Genomic DNA, 22802 nt, shown 5'->3' on the forward strand with positions numbered 1-22802 from the left:
TTTATGGGAAACCTACAAAGAGGATGAGAGTGAGAGATGTCTAAGCAAAGCTGCACACCTGTAAACTCAGCACTTGGAAGGCTAAGGCAGGAGTGTTGTTGTGAGTTCAGGGCTACCCTGGGCAACAGAGTGAAACCTCGTCTCAAAAAAAAAAAAAAATCAGAGAGAAAGATAGGTAAATATGAGTAGGCCATTCAGACGGTGAGTGCTTGGGGGAAAAGAGGACAATATTTCTTAAAAGTAATTTTTTTAAAACTGTATTAAACTGAATGTAAGGGGCTGGAGAGATGGCTCAGCAGTTAAGAGCACTTGTTACTACTTTTGCAGAGGATCCGGGTTCTGTTCCCAGCACCCATGTGACATCCAACAACTGCCTATCGTACATTCCAGTTCCATGGCATCTGACACCCTTTTCTGGATTGCATGCCTGTCCATACATACACACAAGCAAATATTCATACATATAAGAGTAAAAATAAGTAAATGTTAAATAATAATAATAATAATAATAAATAAGCCAGAGTTAAATTAAGATAGAAACCTGTAAATCAGGCTTGGTAGGGCATACCTGTAATTGCAGCACGCCATAGGAGGGTCAGAAGTGTTAAATTACTGAGCTGTGCCTTTAAGGAAAGCGACAGACGTTATGGGGGGGGGTCCCAGAAAGCAATGCAAGCAGTAGAGGCTATGGGAATGTGACATGAGTAGGTTGCTCTGTTTTCCCAGGTGAGCTGGTACTGGAAGAGCTTGGCCGAGCTGGACCAGCTCTGGATGCTCAAGTGCCTGCGCTTTAACTGGTACATCGGCTTCTCCCCAACGCCCTTCGAGCAGGGCGTCTGGAAGAAACACTACATTCAGATGGTGAGAGAACTTCACGTCACCAAACCCAAGGCAAGTTCGAGGCAGAAAGCGGCACACTTAGAAACTGGCAGCGGGAGCAAATTCTAGAACTGTGAGTGAGTGATCCAGTCCGAGTGTAGGAAAGGGAGTGGGGTCAAAGGATTTCAAGCTTCTTTTCTGAGGCAGTTACAGAGCTTTTCACAATATTGTGTTGCCACGAGCTCTCACCTCACGCCCTCCAATCACAGCTACCTTTAGAAGTGGGAACTGGGCGGGGGTCGGGGATGGGGTGGGGAGGGCGGGGTGCTTCTCTCTGTATCCCCCACCCTTGATTTCTTTGCTTCTCCCTCAGACAGCAGACAACTCTGGCACGGGAATTCCACATTATCTTGAGTAACTGTCAGCATGGGCCATCAGAATTTATACATTCGTATTTTCTATGATTCTGTAAGATGAACTGGATGGTCAGCCAGTGGGATAATTAGTTCATTGGTTGAAAGAACATCTTGTGTGGGCTAGACAGGCTTTGATCTCAAGAGCCTCCTGCCTGAGCATTAGGGATGCTACGGATATGTGCCACCGGGCTTGGCTGTTTAGTTATCAGCTGTCCTGGGGATCCACATACAAGGGCCGCATGCAAGCATGATGGCCTGAGTTTGGATCTTCAGCCGCTATATAAAAAAGCCAGACGTGGTGCAACACAGTTGTGATCCCAGTACCGTGGAGGTGGACAGAGGAGGAACCTGGGGCTCACTGGCAAGCTAGCTGAGACAAATGGGAGAGCACACACAGAAACATGCATGCACACAATCATTTGATATGCACATTCACAGAATAAGAGAAGAGATATGAGATCGTTTTAATGCAGATATGCACACAAATCATCTAACAAAATTCAGCATGCATTCATGAGGACGGAAAGACTTCATCCAGGCTGGAAATATAACAGACTAAGTGCTTTCCTAGCATGTATCAGACCCGGGGTTTAACCCCAGCACCAGCACAAAATATTTCAAACGGTAAGAGCAGAACTTAATTACTTCATTGCTGTGGATTTCCTTCTTGCCGATTTGTTAGAGTATCAAGCATTTTGTGCTTTTCAGAACTAATGTTTTTTCTATATGCTACTATTGCTTATACTTTAATACTTAGCTTCTTTTTTTAATTGTCATGTATTATTTTATTTCTAGCAGTGGCATATTAATTGCTTTTTTTTTTTTTTTTTCATTGCTGTGACGGAAGATCTGCCAAAAAGCAACTCAGAGAGAGAAAGGTTGATTTGGGCACACAGTTCAGGGGTACCGTCTACAGTGGTAGGTGGGAGGTCATGGCTGAAGGTCTTGGGGTGGCATCCACAGTCAGGAAGATGGTGCTTAGTTCACTGCCTCCTCTTTATGCAGCCAGGAGTCTTGGTGCACGGAACGATGGTGCCCCGGTTAGGGTGGGTCTTCTCACCTCAGTTAACTCAGCCTGGAAACCCCATCACTGACATGCCCAGTAGATGGTTCTAGATCCTGTCAAACCGACAGGACCAACCATGGCAAGGACTAAAGTAAGAGCCCTCCAACAGAAAGACAAGGGTTTATTTCTAAATAGGCCAACAGAAGTCTATGTCCATTCTAGATGAGGCCTGGACAACATACAGGATAACACAAATATTAAATGTCTTCTTAGTTGGCTACGGGGCCACAGTGATGGATAATCTTGATTGTCAGCCTGACATACCTGCGATTGTCCCGCTGCCATGTTTGTGAGGCCTTGTCTTGGTTGCGGATGTAGGGGGTGGGGCTGGTCCACTGTGGGCGCTGCTAACCCTGGGCAGGTGGTCCTGAGCTGTATAAGAAAGGTAGCTGAGGGCTGGAGAGATGGCTCAGTGGTTAAGGGCACCGCCTGCTCTTCCAGAGGTCCTGAGTTCAATTCCCAGCAACCACATGGTGGCTCACAACCATCTATAATGTGATCTGGTGCCCTCTTCTGGTGTGCGGATGTATATGTAGGCAGAGCACTGTATACATGATAATAAATAAATATTTAAAAAAAAAAAAAAAGAAAGAAAGGTAGCTGAGCATGATCCTGGAAGCAAGTGCATAAGCAACATCCCTCCATGGTCTCAGCTTCAAGTTCCTTCCCTGACTCCCCTTCATGATGGGCTGTAACCTGTAAGATGAAATGAACCCTTTCCTCCCCACATTGCTTTTGGTCATGGAGTTTATCATAGCAGCAGACAGCAAACGGATACAGCCATAATTGAGTGAGTGCATATTTACTGAACACTGTTATGTGCTAGGTGTTAAGAGCACAAAGGTCCTAACCAGGTTTCCACAGAACTCAGTCTAGTAGCCATGGCATAGCCAAATCAACACTGTAATAGAAACACTTAATACTAAGGGTAGTCTTGGAGTAGAAATGAGTACAACAGACAAGGAGTGGCTCAAACAATGAACCACTACCTTGTTATGCTTGGGAACTAGGGGTTGCTTCTCCCTTTCTCCCTCCCTCCCTCCCTCCCTCCCTCCCTCCCTCCCTCCCTCCTTCCCTCCTTTCCTTCCTTCTTTATTTTTGGTGGTGGCATTTGGTATGGAATATAAGATCCTAGCAAAGATCTTCTACCATAGAGCTACACTCCAGTCCCAACTGGGGAAATTCTCGGTCTTTCTTTTTTTTTTTTCTTTTTTCTTTTTCTTTTTTTTTTTTTTTTTTTTTTGACTCACAATTGAAACAACCTAATTTACCAAGCAAAGCTTCCCTAATCTCTTAATGAACAAAACTTGAGCCCTTAATGGCTTCCCAGCATACCAGTACCACTTCCCTTAGGCTAAAACCCACAGTGAAAACACTTCGTGAACTGAGCACACAAAAGACAGGCTTCTAATTCTGGACATGAAATAGAATTATTCTAGGGAGTTGCTTGGCCTCAGATAATTGGCATGGCTACAGTCAGTGCGACATGAACGTGTCTTGTCTGTTAGGTCATTAAGGCTAGGAGTGTGTGTGTGTGTGTGTGTGTGTGTGTGTGTGAATATACTATGGATTCTATACTATAGAATATAGTATTAACATACTAACTGCAGTGTGACAGAGTAGATAACGGGCAGTAGAGCTACAGGATTGGATGGACAAGTTTGACATGTGGACCCAAAGCACAACAGACTTGGATTTGAGTTTTCGATTCAAAGTTTGACATGTGGACCTGAAGCACAACAGACTTGGATTTGAGTTTTCGATTCAAATTCAAATTCTACTTAAGTCCTCGTGGGCCAGTTAAGTTGTTTCTTCCAGCTTTAGCGTCTGCCTCTGTAAGATAGGGGCGATGACGAGCTCTCTTTAACTGACTGCGGAAGGTGAAAATGGTGCTCAAATCTCTAATCCCAGCACTTCTGAGGTTGGGGAGGGACTGCAGTGAGTGCAAAGCCAGCCTAGTTACCTAGCTCTAGACCAGCCTGGGTCACAGACTGAGAACTGTATTTCAAAAACTAAAGTAAGGCTGGTGATACAGCTTGGCTTGGCAAAGTGTTAGCCTGTCAGTCGCGAAGTCCTAAACTCAGTCTCCAGCACTAGATAAAGGAGGCCTGGTGTTCCAGGCCTGTAACCTCAGCATTTGGGGAGGCGGAGGCAGGAAGATAGGAATTCCAAGTCATATTGGGCCACACAGGGAGTCTGAGGTGAGCCCGGGCTGCACAAGACCCAATATAAAGAAATTGCTATGAAGGTGGAATTAAAAAGTACAAAGGAACTTCTACATCCTCCATCCAAGTGCTCTTGGGACAGTGGCTGTCATCCTCATCGCCGTTGTCACTGCCATAGTGAGGGTGAGGGTGACGGTGATTGGGAGGTGGTTAAGAGTCATGTGTCCTTTGTCTATTGGTGTTGCTGCTCTGAGAGTAGAAACCATACATTTTCTTCTTCTAGACCCCTCCAAAGGATGGATTCATAGTTGCTGACGTTCAGCCAATTCCTCGCAGTTCTCCAGAGGAGGAGCAGTCCCCTTCATTAGCTTTGCGGTCCTCCTCCTCTTTAAGAAAGAAGAGTAACCCAGGGGAGAAAGAGCTTCCACCGTGGCGGTCGTCTGATAAGCATCCCACTGACATCATCCGCTTTAACTATCTGGACAACTGTGACCCCGAGCACATCTGGCAAGGGTGAGATGCTCCGTGCCCCCTCTCAGCCCATTTGTTCCTCAGAATAACTCGTTGACCCTTGAGGAGATGGGGGAAGAAGAAGAAGAAGTGTGAACTGCAGATGCTTTTCAACAGGTGCATGTGGACTGGCCAATGACTCTGCAGTACAACCTACTTAACGTTTTAATTACTGTGACTACTGCATGTGCACGCCGTGGTGCATGCACATGGAGGTCAAAGGACAACTTGGGGGAGTGGATTCTCTCCTTCTGCCCTAGGTTCAGGGCATCAAACTCAGATCATCAGGCATGTACAGCAAGGGCTGCTACCCACTGAGATACCTGGCCAGCCAGTTGTGTAGTGTGTATCTACTTAAATAGTTTAATTATTTATTTGTGTGTATGTGGGGTGTGTGTGTGTGTGTGTGTGTGTGTGTGTGTATGTGTGTGTGTGTGTGTTGGGGTTGGTGACTGTCTGGTAACTGCCTTTGAACTGGAGTTACAAGTAGCTGTGTGCTGTCCAGTGTGGATCCTGGGAACTGAACTTGGGTCCTGCGCAAAAGCAGGAAGAGCTCTTAACTGGTACACCATGTCTCAAGCCCCTGGTGCCTTTTACTATTTTAATATTAATTTCAAGCTAGCATCATGTGGTACATTCTAGCTTGTTTTTCCTTTTCCTTTTTTATAGTTCCTTCCTTTACTAGTGAGTAGGCAAACAAAAGGAGGGGGCGGGACTGACTTTAAACCCCCCGACTCCTACATACAGCATAAGATAGGAGACAGCTACTGACTTTTCTGTTGGACTCATGGCCAGGGAAACCAAGCTAAGAAGGGATAGACTGGGCTGGAGAGATGGCTCAGAGGTTAAGAGCACTGGCTGCTCTTCCAGAGGTCCTGAGTTTGATTCCCAGCAACCATATGGTGGCTCACAGCCATCTAAAATGAGATCTTGTGCCCTCTTCTGGTGTGTAGGTGTACTTGCAGGTAGAATATACATGATAAATAAATCTTAAAAAAAAAAAAAAAAAAAAAAAAAAGAAGGGATAGACTGTAAGAGGTCAGACCAAGGTCAAGGTAACCTGAGATAAGTAACAAGACCCTGTCTCAAAAGAAAAATGATAGTTGGGATTTTGGTGATACACAGGTTGGAGAGATGGCTCAGAGGTTAAGAGCACTGGCTGTTCTTCCAATGGTCCTGAGTTCAATTCTCAGCAACCACATGGTGGCTCACAACCATCTATAATGAGATCTGGTGCCCTCTTTTGGCCTGCAGGCATAAAAGCAGGCTGGACACTGTATAAATAATAATAATAAATAACAAATTAATAATAATAATAATAATAATAATAATAATAATAATAATAATAATAATATATTGGTGATACACACCTGTAATCTTAACACTGAGGAGGCTGAGGCAGAAGGATAGCACATTCAAGGACAATCTGGACTACAAAAAGATATCTTGTCCCCAAAACAAAAAACTCAGACCAAAAAGTGTACTTTAATGAAGTAGAAAGTTAAGGTATATATAATAAAATATTATCAATTATCAAAATGAGATGAAGAAAGTATGGTTCTTCACTATGCTCTTAATCTCTAACCTTCCTGCCTTTTGGAGGCTGCTCTGTTTGTAGAGACAGAGTCTCTTTTTGTAGCCCGGGTGGCTTATCTTGAACCTGTGCTCCTCCTGCCTCAGAACCATGAGTGCTGGGGTTATATATGTGTGCCGCCATGTCTGGCTTTCCTGTACATCTGAAATGTCTCTATATTGATGCTCTCCATCAAATTACAATTTTGTGGCTGTTCGTTTTTTTCCTGCATGGGGCCCAGCTGGACGGTGTGACAAAGTTAGACAGACAGAGCTAATTTAAGGCAGTTTTAAGATTAAGCATCGTCTGGAAGTTTCCTTCTAGTCCTGCACTTGAAAGAGAGTGGATAGGGAATGAAGCTGGGCACCTGGGGTCCATAGAGTGTCAGTAGCTCTTCTTGGGGCCACACAAAGCATTGCAAGCACACCAGAAACTAAAAGACAAGCACAAACCAGGTGGACACCTGACTGAGAGGAAGACAAAAGTTAAAAAGTAACAATAATTTGGATTTGTTTGTTGTTTTTTTTTTTGCTTATTTCCTTGTTTCTTCCTTCCTTTTTTCTTTTGTTTGTTTTTGATCTCCTAAATAATAATATTATTATTATTGTTATTATTATTATTATTAATTTTTGTTTGTTTCAAGACAGGGGTTCTCTGTGTAGCCTTGGCTGTCCATGTAGACCAGGCTGGCTTTGAACTCCTAGAGATCTGCCTGCCTCTGTGTACCAAGTGCTGGGATTAAAGATGTGTGGCACCATTGCCAGGCTTCTAACTTATTTTTTTTAAATAATGTTATATTATTTCACATATGATGTATTTCATGTCATATACTTCAATCTGTATTTTTAAAAGGTAAGGGCTCTTTATAAAAATCAGAAGCTGGCATCATCATCATCTAAACTCAGGGAATAGCTTAATACAATGAAAGATCATCGGTGTTCAGGGTGCCTTGGATGTCACACGGACACTTGGCTTTTTTATGAACGCTTTGTTTAATTGGGTCCCAGATAAAGGCTGAAATGCGTGTTGTGTTTGACTCACATGTACAGTCTTCTTGTTCTGAACTGTGAGTTAACCTTCTGGTCAACCTCCGTCTCTTCTGTTGTTCCTCGCCCTCCTCCTCATTCCTCGCCCGCTTCTTGCTGTTTGTTGTGGAGATCCGGGCATTTGTCATGCATCCTACATTCTGGCCTCTGTGGGATGCCCCACCAACGTGCATCTTCTGCCGTCCCTTGTCCTCTGCTCCTGGCCACACTGATAGTCAGAATTAGAGGCTCTAGAATATATGGACACAGACACGCACCTCCATTCCTGGTTCTTTCTGTGCTGTTGGTAACCATGGAAGCTCATTACCTAGGTCCACTATTTTAGGCAAATTTATTCCATCAAGGGCCAGATGGGAGGTATTTTGGACTTTCTAAGACATAAGCTCTGTGGTCCAACTGCTCAGTTCTGATAGCTTAGTCTGAAAAATAGCCTAGACCACACACACACACACACACACACACACACACACACACACACACACACCCCACACCACTGTTTTCTAATAAAACTTAATGAACAAAAAGTAGGCAGCAGGCTGGACTTCCTGTGGGCCAAGGATTGAAGGCCTTTGTCTTCTCTTATGTATGATACTAAACAAATGTTAGTACCAACACACACATGGTTCTTGAAAATAGCCTCAGATTTCTGGTTTGTACTTTTATCTTTGGGAGATACCTTACTAAGACTATTCAGACAAACTGGGCATGGTTGTTAGCACATAGGTGGCTGCCTCTGCATTGCTTAGCAACCTATGATGTCATCACCTGCCACTGCTAGGTGTGTGCCAGACTGTGAAGCAGCCACCCTGCCACCACCTGTTCTCTCTCTCTCTCTCTCTCTCTCTCTGTCCGTCCCCCTGGGGCTGCCTTCCCCCTTTCCTTCCTCTCCTCTTCATATCACACTATTGCCTGGCATCTCATGTTTAGTGGTAACAATGATGGTGCATATCTTTAATCTGGATCCTCAGAGACAGAGCCATAGAGAGAGGCAGAGGCAGGTGTGTCTCTGTGAGTTTGAAGACAGCCTAGTCCACATAGTGAGTTCCAGGCCAGCCAGGACCACATAAATAAGACTCTGTAAAAAGCAAACAAAGAGGGCTGGAGAGATGGCTCAGTGGTTAAGAGCACCACCTGCTCTTCCAGAGGTCCTGAGTTCAATCCCAGCGACCACATGGTGGCTCACCACCATCTATAATGTGATCTAACACCCTCTTCTGCAGATAAAGCACTCATATGCAATAAATAAATAAAATAAAGAAATCTTTAAAAAAAAAAAAGCAAACAAAGAATATTCAAACAGATAATGGTGTTAAAGGCAAAAGAAAAAAAAATGTTTTGTGTGTGGCAGTGCCACTAACTTTACAGACAAGATCAAACTTGTTTCATTTTGCCTTTTGTTATTTCCTCTCTGTCATCTTAGCTCATAATCTGGAGAGCATTTTAGATGGTTCCGAAGTTAAGGATATAAAATAAGATTATGTTTGAGGGAGTTAAGCTTTTGCCCCTAAGTCTCCAAGTTGTTTCTGATGGATTCATATGAGAAATCCTACTTGCTGATAGTAATTTTTCAAATTTTTGTATCATTCTTCCATCTTAAAAAATTCAAAGAACTGGATGGATATGGTGGCTCATGCCCGTGACTCACAGGCTTAGGAGGCAAAGGCCGGATGATCAGCGGGAATTTTAGGGCAGCCTGGTCTGTGCAGCAAATTTCAGGAACAGCCAGTAAGGGTTTATATAGTAAGACTCTGTCTCAAAAATAAATAAATAGGGCTGGAGAGATGGCTCAGTGATTAAGAGTACACACAGCTCATCCAAAGGTCCTGAGTTCAATTCCCAGCACCCACTTGGCAGCTCACAACTGTCTGATGCTGTCTTCTCATGTACAGATAGATGTACATGCAGACAAAGAACCCATGTACATAAAATAAAAAGTACAATAATAATAATAAATTTAATAATAATTTAATAACTGTAAGAGTAATAATAATAATACAATTTAATAGTAATGTAATAATAAAATTTAACAGATAGAAAGTACAAGGGCTGCTGTTTTGCAGAGGACCTGAGGTTCAGTTCCCAGCCCCCTACATGGCAGCTCATAGCTGCCTGTGACTCTAGTTCCAGGAGAGCTGACTCCCTCTTCTGACCTCCACAGGCACTGCTTATACACACATACAGGCAAAACACTCATACATATGAAAGAAAAGTAATGTTTTTAAAAGTCCTAGCAAATAGTAGACATGTTTTTAGATGCCTCCCGAGTGGAATGTCACATACAATGTGTTCATCTTTCCTTTCCTGACTTTCTTTTTCATGTGTCATTGTATCTTGAGGCTCACTCTGCAGTTGTCTATAGAAATGTCCTTTTTTACAGCTCATAGCTCTCTACTGTGTCACCATGCCAGGGTTAATTGAACCAGCTCTCTATAGACAGACATCTGATTTATTTCCAGTGGCGTGCAGGCAGTCCTTAAGTCACCGCGCCAACAAAAGTCAACAAAATGAAAAAACAACTGTGTGAACTGCCAAAGACTTAAAATGATCGGTTATAACGTTCCCATCTCTTTGCAATTTTGTAGAAGAAGAAAAAGAAACGAAGTGACCCCAGACTTCAAGCGGGAGTTGCGAGATAAGAAAAATAAGCTTCAGGAGAGAGCCAGGCTCAGGAAAGCAAGGTCACTGGTAAGTCTGCTTGCAAAACTCTCCTCCCATAATCAGGAAATTACCCCGATCCCTAATCCTATTTGTGAAATTGAATTTCTTTGCTAAATCAGAATCATCAAGTGGTTCTTTAAACCTCCGTCTCTGGGGCAGCAGATGTTGCTTCCGTTAGTTGCTGGAGCGATTGCCAGCACACGGAGTCCTGGCTTCATCCCCAGAGCAGCAAAGACCTCACAGTGGTGCATGCCCATGACCTCAGCTCTTGGGAGATAGAAGCAGAAGGGTCAGAAGTTCTGGGTCATCTTTGGCTACATAGCAAGTTCAAAGCCAACTTGGGCTAAAAAAAAAAAAAAAAAAAAAAGACTGCATTAAAAATTTCTCCTGTCCGGACTGAAGAGATGACTCAGTGGTTAAGAGCACTGCCTGGTCTTCCAAAGGACCTGGGTTCAATTCCCAGCACCCACATGGCAGCTCACAACTGTCTGCAACTCCAAGATCTGACACCCTCACACCAATGAACATAAATTAAAAAAAAAAAAAAACTTTTCCCTCCTGTGTCCAGTTAAAAAGCAGCTAATCAGCAACATAATAATGTCAGTAATTATGACTAGGGAACACAATTAATTTATAGCTCTTTTCCAAATTGTGATTTGGACCACAGGGGGATCCCTTTTTATCACATTATGAGAGGGTTTGGAGCAAAGTAAGAAGGAATATGGGTGGAATTAAAAGTGCATGTAATGTAATAAGAATTGAGAGGAAAGCTGAGGACACACTCCAGTAAAATTAATAGAGAATGGATATCAATTGACGGGATAATCTGCACCCACTTGGGAGTAAATCCTTTTCACAGCTCTGCTTGAGAACCTGTTGCTTTCTAATGAAATGTACTTTCAACTGCTATATTAAAAAAGAGAGAGTGTGTGTGAGTGAGTGAGAAATGAGATTCTTAAAATAGACCCGCCTGTATGCTGAAGACCAGTTCTTCTGCTAGAGGGGGAGGGGTGGGGTGGCGTGTGGGGTGGGGTGGGGGGGCCTCCTTGTAAGAATGTGCAGACCGTGAAGCTGTCCATGAATCTGCTGATTACAAACAAAACAAAACAAAATAAACAACAGCCAATATGAGTATAGTGGCCCGCTCAATTCCAAAACTCAGGAGCCTGAGTCTGAGACTGGACTCAAATTACCAGAGAAACAGAGAGAGAGGGAGAGAGAGAGAGAGAGAGAGAGAGAGAGAGAGAGAGAGAGAGAGAGAGAGAGAGAGAGAGACACACACACACACACACACACACACACACACACACACACACACACACACACAGAGAGACAGAGAGGTGGTGGCAGAGGCCGAGGCAGGTAGATCACTGAGTTTGAGGCCAGCCTGGTCTACAAAGTGAGTCCAGGACATTGAAGGCTACACAGAGAAACCTTGTTTAGGAAAAGAAAGGAAGAAAGAAAGAAAAAGGGAATATGAATCTAAAGATAATAAGAGTTGGTGGCAATGTATGTTTAGAAATAATCGATGCATAAAATAAAATAAAAAAAAAGAAAGAAAGAATCAATGCAACTGAATGTTTCCCCTACTTAAAAAGCACACAAAGCTGTGGCTTTGACACTAACCATCTATCAAACACTAGCAGAAATTTCTTAAAGTGGTCATCAGAACTAAAAAGTGGGGCCCACTCAGCTGGTGGGATGCTTTCTTAGCATGAAGTCCTGGGTTCAATCCCCAGCACTGCACAGCCTGGTCATGGCGATTAATATCTGCTCACCAGTACTGGGGAGATGGAGGCAGGAGGATCAGAACTTCAAGGTTATCCTTGGCTGCATAGCAAGTTCAAGGCCAGCCTGAGCTACATAAGACCCTGTGCTCTTCCCCCAAATGAAGACGTTAAAAAGTAGTTAGGTGCAGGGCAGCTGGACACCTTTAATCCCAGCTCTCAAGAGGCAAAGGTAGGTGGATCTCTGTAAGTTCGAGGCTAGCCTCGTCTACAAAGTGAGTTCCAGCCAGAGCTAGCTGTAAAACATTGCCTCAAAATCATAGATGATTGATAGATAGATAGATAGATAGATAGATAGATAGATAGATAGATAGATGTCAGACAGATAAGCCATGAAGAAATTGTACTAATTAGGGCTAAGAGGAAACCCAGATGAATTAGTGATGGAGAACAATTAGTTATTACTAAATACATGATTATTATATCTTATTTTGGTTTTGTAAGTGTGCTAATTATAATTACTACATACACTTGGTAGTTTTGATAAGGAGCGTGGGGTATAATTAACTGATTCCCCCTCCAGAACTATGCGGTGGCCTTTGACTCGTGCCTATAATATGCTTGCCTGTGTCAAGCCCGGCCATTGGGACTGCAAAATGACGGTTCGGGACCCCTCTCTACAGAGTGGCAGTTTGCCTTCACTATTGGCCGCAGTCCTGGGAAGGAAAAAGTCAGGCAGGTGATGCAGGGCCCTTAGGATAGTAAAGAGATGCTGCAGGGAGGCTGCAGAGGGGAGAGAGTGGGCACTGAAGACATTATTCCATCACCTAGCCAGAGGGTGAGACTGAGACTACAATAACTTACGACTGGTTCCTATCCTGTGGGAGAGAGATGTGTGGTAGTTGGCGAAGGTAAAGTGCTGTTAAATGGAAAGGCCTGGGGAGGAAGGAAGTATAGACGAAAGAATACATCAGGCACTCCAGCCCGCTTTAGGGTCCTGGCTTCAGCTGCTGGAGCCTGGCTTCTCTTCTGCCTGTCACTCCTCAGAGCAAGCTGAGATGGGGCTCTGTCTAAAGAGGAACGTCCCCAGGGCACCAGCTTCTAATTTTGCACATGGAGCACTGTGAGCTTGCCCAATTCCTGCTGAGCAGGTCTGAGTTTGGAAGTCGCCTTTCTCTGTGTTCTCACGTCCACGTGAGATCCCCAGGGGCTGCTTGAGATGTAGCCGAGAGTCTCTAGCATCTGTTAGAAGGTGGGAATCAAGCTTAGGTCTGGCTGGGGGTGGGGGTGGGGGGTGGGGGCGCGGGGTGTGCTTTGAAATTCCCAAGGCTTCCTGGGAAAATTTTACACACATGAAGAAATCACCACTATTAGTTATGACAGTATTCCGTACCAAACAGAACCAGGGAAGAGTACCAACACTGCCAATGCCCGCATCTTTGTTAAACTTCAAAGATTTTTAAAAAGATTTATTTATTTTATTTATTGCATATGTGTGCTTTTTCTGCAGAAGAGGGTATCAGATTACATTATAAGTGGTTGTGAGCCACCATGTGGTTGCTGGGAATTGAACTCAGGACCTCTGGAAGGGCAGGTGGCGCTCTTAACCACTGAGCCATCTCTCCAGCCCTTCAAAGATTATGTTAGTCTAATATCAAAATATAAACACACAAGCACACACGCATGCACACATACGCGTGCACGCATACACACACACACACACACACACACACACACACACACACACACACTAACACATAAACCATTTTCCCCCTGACATCTTGACAGTTGGCATGCAGAAGCCATTTGGGGAAGGAGGGACTTGTCTCCCTGCAGGCAAGTGTTGGTGAGTTTGCATGAGGAATGGATATAGCCAGGTGCCTGGTGTTAGGATGCAGGGGAGGGGTAGCCTGAGTCTACAGTGCCCAAGACCGAAGCTGTAGCTTGGGGATAGGGAGGAAGGGAGGGAGCAGGGTGGAGGGGAAGGGAAGGAGGGATGAAGGCAGGGAGTGGGAAAGTGAGAGGGGAAAGAGAGGGACCAGGACAAGAGTGACTCCTCATCCCATTTAACGTGAAGTATGCTTGCTAGTATTGGGGTGTGAACCTCCTTCCATCTCTATGGTAAATTCTGCTCACTTTGTTCATACAAATAAGATTTTAACAAGTCTCAAGCTCAAGAAAACAGAAGTCTCTTGGGACAACACAAAAGTCCAGGACGTCAAAGGACCATAGATGACATCTTTAAATATATACATATACATGTACATACATACACACATACATACAGAGAGGGGGGAGGGATGTTTTATTCATTTTAATTTGTTTATGTGTTTGGCCTGCATGTGTGTGGGTGCTCCACATTGTGCAGTGTCCACAGAGGCCAGAAGGGGGTGTCAGATCCTCTGGGCCTGGAGTTGCAGGTGGTTATTCTATGGAAACTGGGACTCTGAGTCCTGGAAGAGCAGCTCCGTGCTCTTAACCACCGAGTGAGCCATCTCTCTAGCTGAGCCCCTCGCCCTGTGCCTCGCTCCCAAGCCACCAGCTGACATCTCCTGTTGATCTTTCCTTCCCACCAGGATGAGTACAAAACATACACCTTCAGGCTGGGGAGATGGCTCAGAGGTTAAGAGGACTGGCTGCTCTTCCAAAGGTCCATGGTGGCTCACAACCATCTATAATGAGGTCTGGTGCCCTCTTCTGGTGTGCAGGCATACATGCAGGCAGAACACTGTATACTTAATAAAAAGTTAACACACACACACACACATACACCTTCGGCTCCATCAGACTTTTCCTTGGAAGTTGGTCCTTGCTTTCCAGGTCTTGCCTAGACTGGGGATTTCAGAAAGCTGTTGAGCCTTTAATTACCCGCTTATTTTCTCTAATTGCCTTAGATGAGACCCGCTGCTAATTCCATCCTCCAGAAGGCAATTACCTTCTTCACCTCTTTGCAGGATCACTTTACTCTTAGTATCCTGACTTTTTCTTTCTTTCTTTCTTTCTTTCTTTCTTTCTTTCTTTCTTTCTTTCTTTCTTTTTAATGTTTCTTTGAGCATTCTCTCTTTGCCTTGCTAAATCAAATAGGAGGAAAAACACGTATGCTAAAGTGATTCTGGGATGGCGTGGTAGAAAGACTGAAAGAAGCTAGGGTTCAGTTCCAACCGATTCCTTTAGAGTTTCCATCTTCCTGTGTATAAAAATGAGAATTTGAGTGACAGCGTTGTGAAAGCGTATTCTGGGCTGGGGCATAGGGAGATGGTCCGTTGGTAAAATGCTTGCCTTGCAAGAATGAGGCCTCCGTCAATCCCTAGTTACCCACAAAGCTGAGAGGGGTTGGGGAGAGCCAGGAGCAGTGCAGCGTGCTAGCAGTCCTTATAGGCAAAGACAAGGGGGTGCCTGGCGTTCACTGACTAGCCAGTCTGGCCTGATTGCTAAGTCCTCGGGCCGGTGGGAGATCCTGTGTCAAAAAACAAGGTAGATGAACACCTGAGAAGCCACACCAGAGGCGATCTGGCCCTCACTTGCAGATGCACACACATGCATGCGCACATTCCTGCCTAAACCCTGACTCTACGGGGTCCCCTGGGCTTCTGCGGTATTGATTCACGCCTCTCTTTCCCCTTTTCCTGGAGGCCACAGCGGTGATTAAAGTGACATTAGAGAATACCAAAGGCAAGCCATTGCATCTGTGAATGCAGCGTTTAAGCCAGTAATTCTTGTTTACTCTCTCGTCTTTTTTCTTTGAACTCGGGGGAGATGCGACTCCCTGAGACTGAAGATGTTACAAAAAAAAAAAAAAAAGAGAGAGAGAGCTTAAAGTGCTTCCCTTGCTGGGACTCTTCAATAACTGCTTTCAAATTCCAGCAAAGTATTCCCCCCCTCCACCCCCGTTTGTTCCGTAATATCTATTTGGTTTTGATGTACAAAGCTACACGTTTCCAACGGAGACATTTGAAATAGTTTCATTCCACCAAGGAAGCATCTGGGGATTTCATTTGAAAAGAAGCAGGAAGCCTGTGGCTGTACATGGGGGGTGAAACTGGGTTCTTCTGCTAAGTGGCATGACTGCAGGTGAGTTAGCCTCGTTTTCCCCATCTGTAAAATGGGAATCGTGGGACTTATCTTGCAGGCTTGGTGTTAGCACATAAATATAAAGTATAAATTGAGGACCGTTAGTTTCTTTCACTGTTGTGATTAAAAAAATACCCTCATGAAGGCAATTGGAGGAAGAAAGGATTCATTTGGTTTACAGTTCAGGTTGCAGTTCATCTCTTCAGGGCTCACAGCATTCAGTGGGTTTTCTAACACAAAATTTCAAGGTCCTCCCCAGTCCTCCCGCAAAACAGTTCCATCAGCCCGGGAGCCACACAATCCCGCTTATAACGGGAGCAAAACCATACCTTGATGCCAATTTCTGTCTCTTTTTCCTTTTTCTGACGCTGCATTAAAATACTCTGACAAGCTGGGCGTGGTGGCGCACGCCTTTAATCCCAGCACTCGGGAGGCAGAGGCAGGCGGATCGCTGTGAGTTCGAGGCCAGCCTGGTCTACAAAACAAGTCCAGGACAGCTAAGGCTACACAGAGAGACCCTGTCTCGAAAAACCAAAAACCAGAAAACCACACAAAAACAAAAACATAATAAAACAACTTTATGGGGCAAAGGTTTACTTAGCTAGCAGTTTTGGGTTATACATCATTATTGTGGGGAAATCAAGTCAGCAGGAGCTTGAAATAGCCCGGTCACATTGCAGTGACAGTGAAGCACAGGCAGCAATGAGTGAGTGAGTGAAGATGGATCTTTAGTTATTACATATTATTTATATGTGATAGCATAAATAATATATAATATATAATAATTAATTAATTAAGACAACCCCTCACAGGTAGACTCAGAGACCTAACTCTAGTGATTCTGGATTTTTTTCAAGTTGACAACCAGCACTAGGCATCACAAGCACCTGCTATGTGTTTGTGTTCTCCTGGTTACACACCATCTTTCTTCTTTTACTTTGCTGTCTAAGGACACAGATAGCCTAGGCTCAATGTCCAGTATCACAATTTTAGTAGTTTTGAAGTTTAACCCAGGGCATTTAAGCTTTTTGGGGACTATTTCCTCATCTGGAAAAATGGAGACCACTAATAGGACTGACACGGGGCTGGGAGGTGATGAGGCATTTAGCGTAGTTCTTCGCTCAAAGTGGGCACCCGTCAGGAGTTGCCAGCCATGGTGATATCTGTGGTGCATCCCTAATCTGGAATCTGAGATGCTCTGTGCTCTCATTCTGTTTCTGTTTGCTGTATATTATGCCCTGATGCTAAGCACCTTAAGGGAGAAGCCATTTAGTCAGCTCATAATTCCAGGTTAGAATCCATTGCTGAAGTAAAGTCCAGGCAGAAACTGGAAGCATCCAGTCATATCCAGTCGAGAGCAGAGAGAGAATGGATACATGTGTACTTGTCGGTGCTCAGCACCTCTATATACTTTCATAGGCCAGAACCCCAAAGCAGTGCCACCCACTGAGTTTTTTCAGGATGGATCTTCCTAATAAGGACAGGACCATAGGCCAACCTGATCTAGACAGGCTTTCTCTGAGACCTTTTCCAGGTGATTTCAGATTGTGTCAAGTTGACAACTAAAACTGAGCATCGCATTTTCTGAGTGACACGGGGGCAGGGGGAGGGGGGACGGCAGTGGGGGGGGGGCGGTCGGATTCCACACCTGATCTCCTCACACAAGTCACAGGAAAAATTAAAGTGCATGGAGAATACCCATAAACCCACCTTTGGGATGCACGTGTGAAGTGTTCACAAAACATCAGTGAATTTCCTTTGTAGACTCAGGGCCCATCCCTAAAGTATCTCATCACCCATATGCAAATATTCCAAAATCAAAGCCCTCTGCTCCGAAGCATTTCAGATAATGATTGCTGTACTAGCAGCAGCAGCAGTTAAAAAAAAAAAAATCACACCTGAGACCACAGAGCAGGTGTGAGGGACAGCTGTTGAGGAGCAGACAGAGGAGGAACTGGCAGAGAGACCAGCCCATTAGACTGAAGGTAGTGGCCAGGGGCTCCAGCCAGTCGCAGGAATGTTCCAACTCTACCCATCTTCCCCCAGTTTCCTTTCCTCTTTGCTTTGCCTTCTGAAGTGGGTGAGGCTGTGGCTCAGTTATTCATGTGCTTGCCTAGGGTTTATGATGCCCTAGGTTCAGCCCCCAGCACCGCATCAGCCGGGCTTGGTGGCTGTAGCTGTAATCCCAGCACTCAGGTGATAGAGAAAGGAGAATTAGAAGTTTAATGTCAACCTTGACTTCAGGTGTTCAAGGGCAGCCTAGGCTAGAAACCCTGTCTCAAAACAAAGTAAAAATGAAGTGCAAGTCATATGTTTTCTTTGCCCACATGGCCTCTGCATCACTGTGTATCTGTATCTGTAACTGTCTGTATCTGTATCCGCATCACTGTTTTTCTGTATCTGTGTCTGTGTATCTGTGTCTGCCTTACTGTGTAACTGTATCTGTATCACTGTGTATCTGTGTCTGTAACTGTATCTGTATCACTGTGTATCTGTATCTGCATCACTGTGTATCTATATCTGTAACTGTATCTGCATCATTCTGTATCTGTGTCTGTAACTGTATCTGTATCACTGTGTGTCTGTATCTGTGTCTGCATCACTGTGTATCTGTATCTGTATCACTGTGTATCTGTATCTGCATCACTGTGTATCTGTGTCTGCATCACTGTGTATCTGTATCTGTATCACTGTGTATCTGTATCTGCATCACTGTGTATCTGTATCTGCATCACTGTGTATCTGTATCTGCATCACTGTGTATCTGTATCTGCATCACTGTGTATCTGTATCTGCATCACTGTGTATCTGTATCTGTATCACTGTGTATCTGTATCTGTATCACTGTGTATCTGTATCTGTATCACTGTGTATCTGTATCTGCATCACTGTGTATCTGTATCTGCATCACTGTGTATCTGTATCTGCATCACTGTGTATCTGTATCTGTATCACTGTGTATCTGTATCTGTATCACTGTGTATCTGTATCTGCATCACTGTGTATCTGTATCTGTATCACTGTGTATCTGTATCTGCATCACTGTGTATCTGTATCTGTATCTGCATCATTGAGTATCGGTGTCTGTGTATGTGTCTATGTATGTATTGTGGGTATGTGAACATTCCCTGCACTAGCTCCTCAGCACTGTGCTGCACCTCACCCTCCCAAACTTAATCGCAGAGTGTACGAACTACACCAGCACCACTTTGGCTGTCAGTGTTGATGCCTAAAAGGAAGAGGCCTTGGACCTCCTGTCTAGCACCTGCATTTCTCCGTTACTGCTGAGAGAGCTGAGTGTACGCTCTGTCTCATTGCCTCCTGTGTTGGCATATGAGATATAATGAATGACCTCGGCATTTCCCCACTAAAAGGAGCCTCCCTGCTTCTCTCTCCAAATATTGAGGCAGATGCCAAATGGCTGTTTAAACCAAAACATTTAGCACAAAGTGGCATCTACTTAGGATCTACTACAAAAGAATTTTGCTTGTGAATTATGTGTTATTAGTTATCTGCATATCCATGATGACAGGCTTCAATCCCCGCTCCCATAGTGTTTAAGCTATATGTGAATGTGTTTATGTGGTTTGTGTGTGTATGTATGTGTGTATTTTGTGTATACATATGTGTGTTTGTGTATGTATATGCATGTGTGTGAATATGTGTGTGTAGGTGCACTCGAATATCTGTGTATGTACATATATATGTGTGTAGGTATATGCATATGTATATATGTGAATGTATGTATATATGTATATTTGTGTGCGTGTATGCTTTTATGTGTGCATATATATGTATGTATGTATTGTGTTAATGTACATGTATATGTGTATAAATGTGTGTACATGTTGATTTGTGTATGTGTGTTGCATGTATTTGTATATTGTAAGAATTTACGTGTGTTTGTTTGTATATGTGTATTTGTATATGCATGTGTATTGTATATGTAAATATGTATTTGTATATATGTTATATATTTATGTATTGTATATGTGTATTTGTGTGTGTGCATCGTGTGTATTTGTGTGTAGCATTTGATAATATGGGCTTTTTTGAAAATCTACTAGAAGCCCATGTGCTAAGACCTGGATGTTTTAAAGTAGGAGTCAGCACACTGCCGGGATTATATAGCCTGTGTATATTTTGCAACATATCTGCTTTATTTCACTAACTTGGATGGCTGCGTGGCATGGACTTGAAGTCTTGGGTTAAATTTCAAAACTCTGGCTCCGTTGCCTCATCTTCCTCTGCAGCTGACAGCTTTGCCTCAAGAAATCTAGAACAAAGCCATGCTCGAGGCATCTTCGCGCGGCTCTCCTGATTTCTCCTTAATATGCAGAAACAAAACAAAGAGGAGGAACAGGGACAGCCTCTCCCAGGCGCTGACCAAAGCAGGCTCCTGAGCAGATTGGGCTTGAGCAGTTTCTGGGCTCCACAGCCACAGGGCAGGTGCCCTCCTTACAGAATAGCAGGCAGAACACAGCTCAGCCATCGCCCCTTACAGATCCTGCCCTGGGAGGAGTGAGAACCCCTCATTCAGTGAGCCTTCATCTCTACCGAGGGTCACCAGCCAGTGCTTAGATCATCTGGGTTAAATCATCATCGTCGTTGTCGTCATCATCATCATCATCATCCCCGTTTAGACACAGTGTCATTTATCACCTAAACTAGGAGTCACAGTACAATATGTAAGCGCTATGCTTCCTAGACGTTGAAGGAGGTGCTGAGGCCTTCTGCCCCTGCCTCTGTGACATGGGATCTCATTACTGGCCTCAAACCAGTGGACTCCAGTGTGCCTCCTGCTTCAGCTCGCCACGTGTTGGGACTGTAGGCACGCGCCTGTGCTTGGCTCTGCCACTTTCTTTTCTTTTCCACATTACAGAAGTGCAGGCCCTTATATTGATGGCCGTTTGTTTTCTGGAGGAGCTACCGGCACACCTTACACACTGTCCTTAGGACTGCATTTCCTTACTCTCCGTTCTCACGGAGTGCTTTACCTAACTCTCCTGATTGGTCCCTGGGCTTATTCAGTGATGCTGTTCATATGGCTGATTGTTTCCAATTGGCTACATATAACCTGAACATTTTGTTTGTTTGTTTTTTGAGACAGGATTTCTTTGTTATACAGAGCCCTGGCTGTCCTGGACTCTCTTTGTAGGCCAGGCTGGCCTCCAACTCACAGAGATCTGCCTGCCTCTGCCTCCTGAGTGCTGGGATCAAAGGTGTTACCACCATGCCCAGCTAACATGAACATTTAAAAAAGTCAACTATAGGATGAAAAAGGCAGGTTGGTGTACCAACTTATTTATGCAGGGTGTTTCCTGCTTACCACTTTTGTAGGGCACTGCTGTTTCTTAGGTCTCTCAGCTTCTGCAGCCTCTGGGTCCTTGCACCCACTTTTCCAGCATCCAGCCTATCACCACCAGCGTTTTCTGTCCTTATTTCAGGGTCTACCTGCTGCAGCCATTGCCCTATACTAAAAGGAGGAGCCACTGGCATGGCTGTCACTGATTCAACAAGTATTTTGCAGGCATTGGACTAGGCACTAGGGACACAGCCAGGACAAGACACAGTTCCTTCCCTCAGGTGGGCTATAGGCTAGAGGGGGTGAGTTCCCAGCTGAGGGAAGAAATAATTAGGTGTCTGGGGTGGGCAACTGTAGCAGTGTTCACTCATTGAGGCCAGAAATTCGGCAGACATAGCAGGTTAGAGGCACTTGTGGGTCTCCAGGTAAGCCACCCAGGGGAGGTCTGAAACGTAAGAGCCAGAACTGACAAGGGAATGTAAGCAGAGAAGTAGTAGATCCAGTCATGATGAGCTAGGTTCCAGCTGCCCAGCAAGTAGGCCAAATCTAACAATTCTACTGTCGGAAGGCCAAACTTAGAGCAGTTGCGGTTAGCTGCACAAGATCCACACAAGAAGGGGCCACTCAACATCCCATGGGGGATGGGGGATGGGCTCTCATAGTCCCAGCTCTAGCTAAAGAGCTGTTGGCATTGATGGCTGCTGGGGGAGCGGGAGTCATTTTTCTTCAGTGGTAAGTTAGGTGCCCATGTTCCAATGAACACTAATTAAGTTTGGAGAGTTGTACTAATAAAAATGTAAAAGCTATGAAGACTTACTGGGGAAAACAGGTTCAGATGGAGTAGGAGGGGTTACTGAGGGTGAATATGGTTAAAATAAATTATATGCATTATGAAATTGTCAAAGAAGAAACAAAGATGTTTTTGAAAGCAAGAAACAACATCCAACTTTATGTCGTTGTGTTGACACGTGTGCGGTGTGTGAGCATGTTCATGCATGTTCCCATGAGCAGTGATTGCATTTTATGTGCAGTGTACATTTGCACTTACATTTATTGTGAACATGTGTGATTGCACACATTATTTTGGCCTTATAAGGGGGACCATGGACCATGGATGGGGGGGCGGTTCATTGAGCCCTTTCTCATCTTTTGAATATTAAATTATGCAGAAAAGTAGCCTCTGCAAAAAAACAAAAAAAACAAAAAAAACCAAAAACAAACAAACAAACAAAAAAACCTCTATTCTATGGAGAGGGAGCAAAATCTCAGAGGCCCTGTTGGAGATGCTTGTTAGGGAAGCTGCCCTGTGCCGGATGGAGGGTCAGTGAGAACAGATCCAGTGTTCAGGGCTCAAATGAACCACTTGAAATTAGGAGTTCTGTCGCCTTCCTAAAATTTTCCGTGTTGCTATGTTTATGTTTGAGAAGGTAAGCATTTCGGGGAGCT

General features: G+C 44.3%; 1 protein-coding gene across 1 annotated transcript in view; it reads left to right on the top strand.

The window, feature by feature from the left end:
• Fbxo16 (F-box protein 16) overlaps window positions 1-22802 on the top strand; it is a 50544-nt gene that overhangs the window by 22720 nt on the left and 5022 nt on the right. Inside the window, exons 5-7 of the mRNA XM_051160587.1 lie at window positions 727-891; window positions 4750-4979; window positions 10178-10280. Coding sequence (XP_051016544.1) covers window positions 727-891; window positions 4750-4979; window positions 10178-10280 — 498 coding nt within the window. The remainder of the gene's footprint in view (window positions 1-726; window positions 892-4749; window positions 4980-10177; window positions 10281-22802) is intronic.

This window comes from Acomys russatus, chromosome 18 (assembly GCF_903995435.1).
Source record: "Acomys russatus chromosome 18, mAcoRus1.1, whole genome shotgun sequence".
Classification (NCBI taxonomy): domain Eukaryota; kingdom Metazoa; phylum Chordata; class Mammalia; order Rodentia; family Muridae; genus Acomys; species Acomys russatus.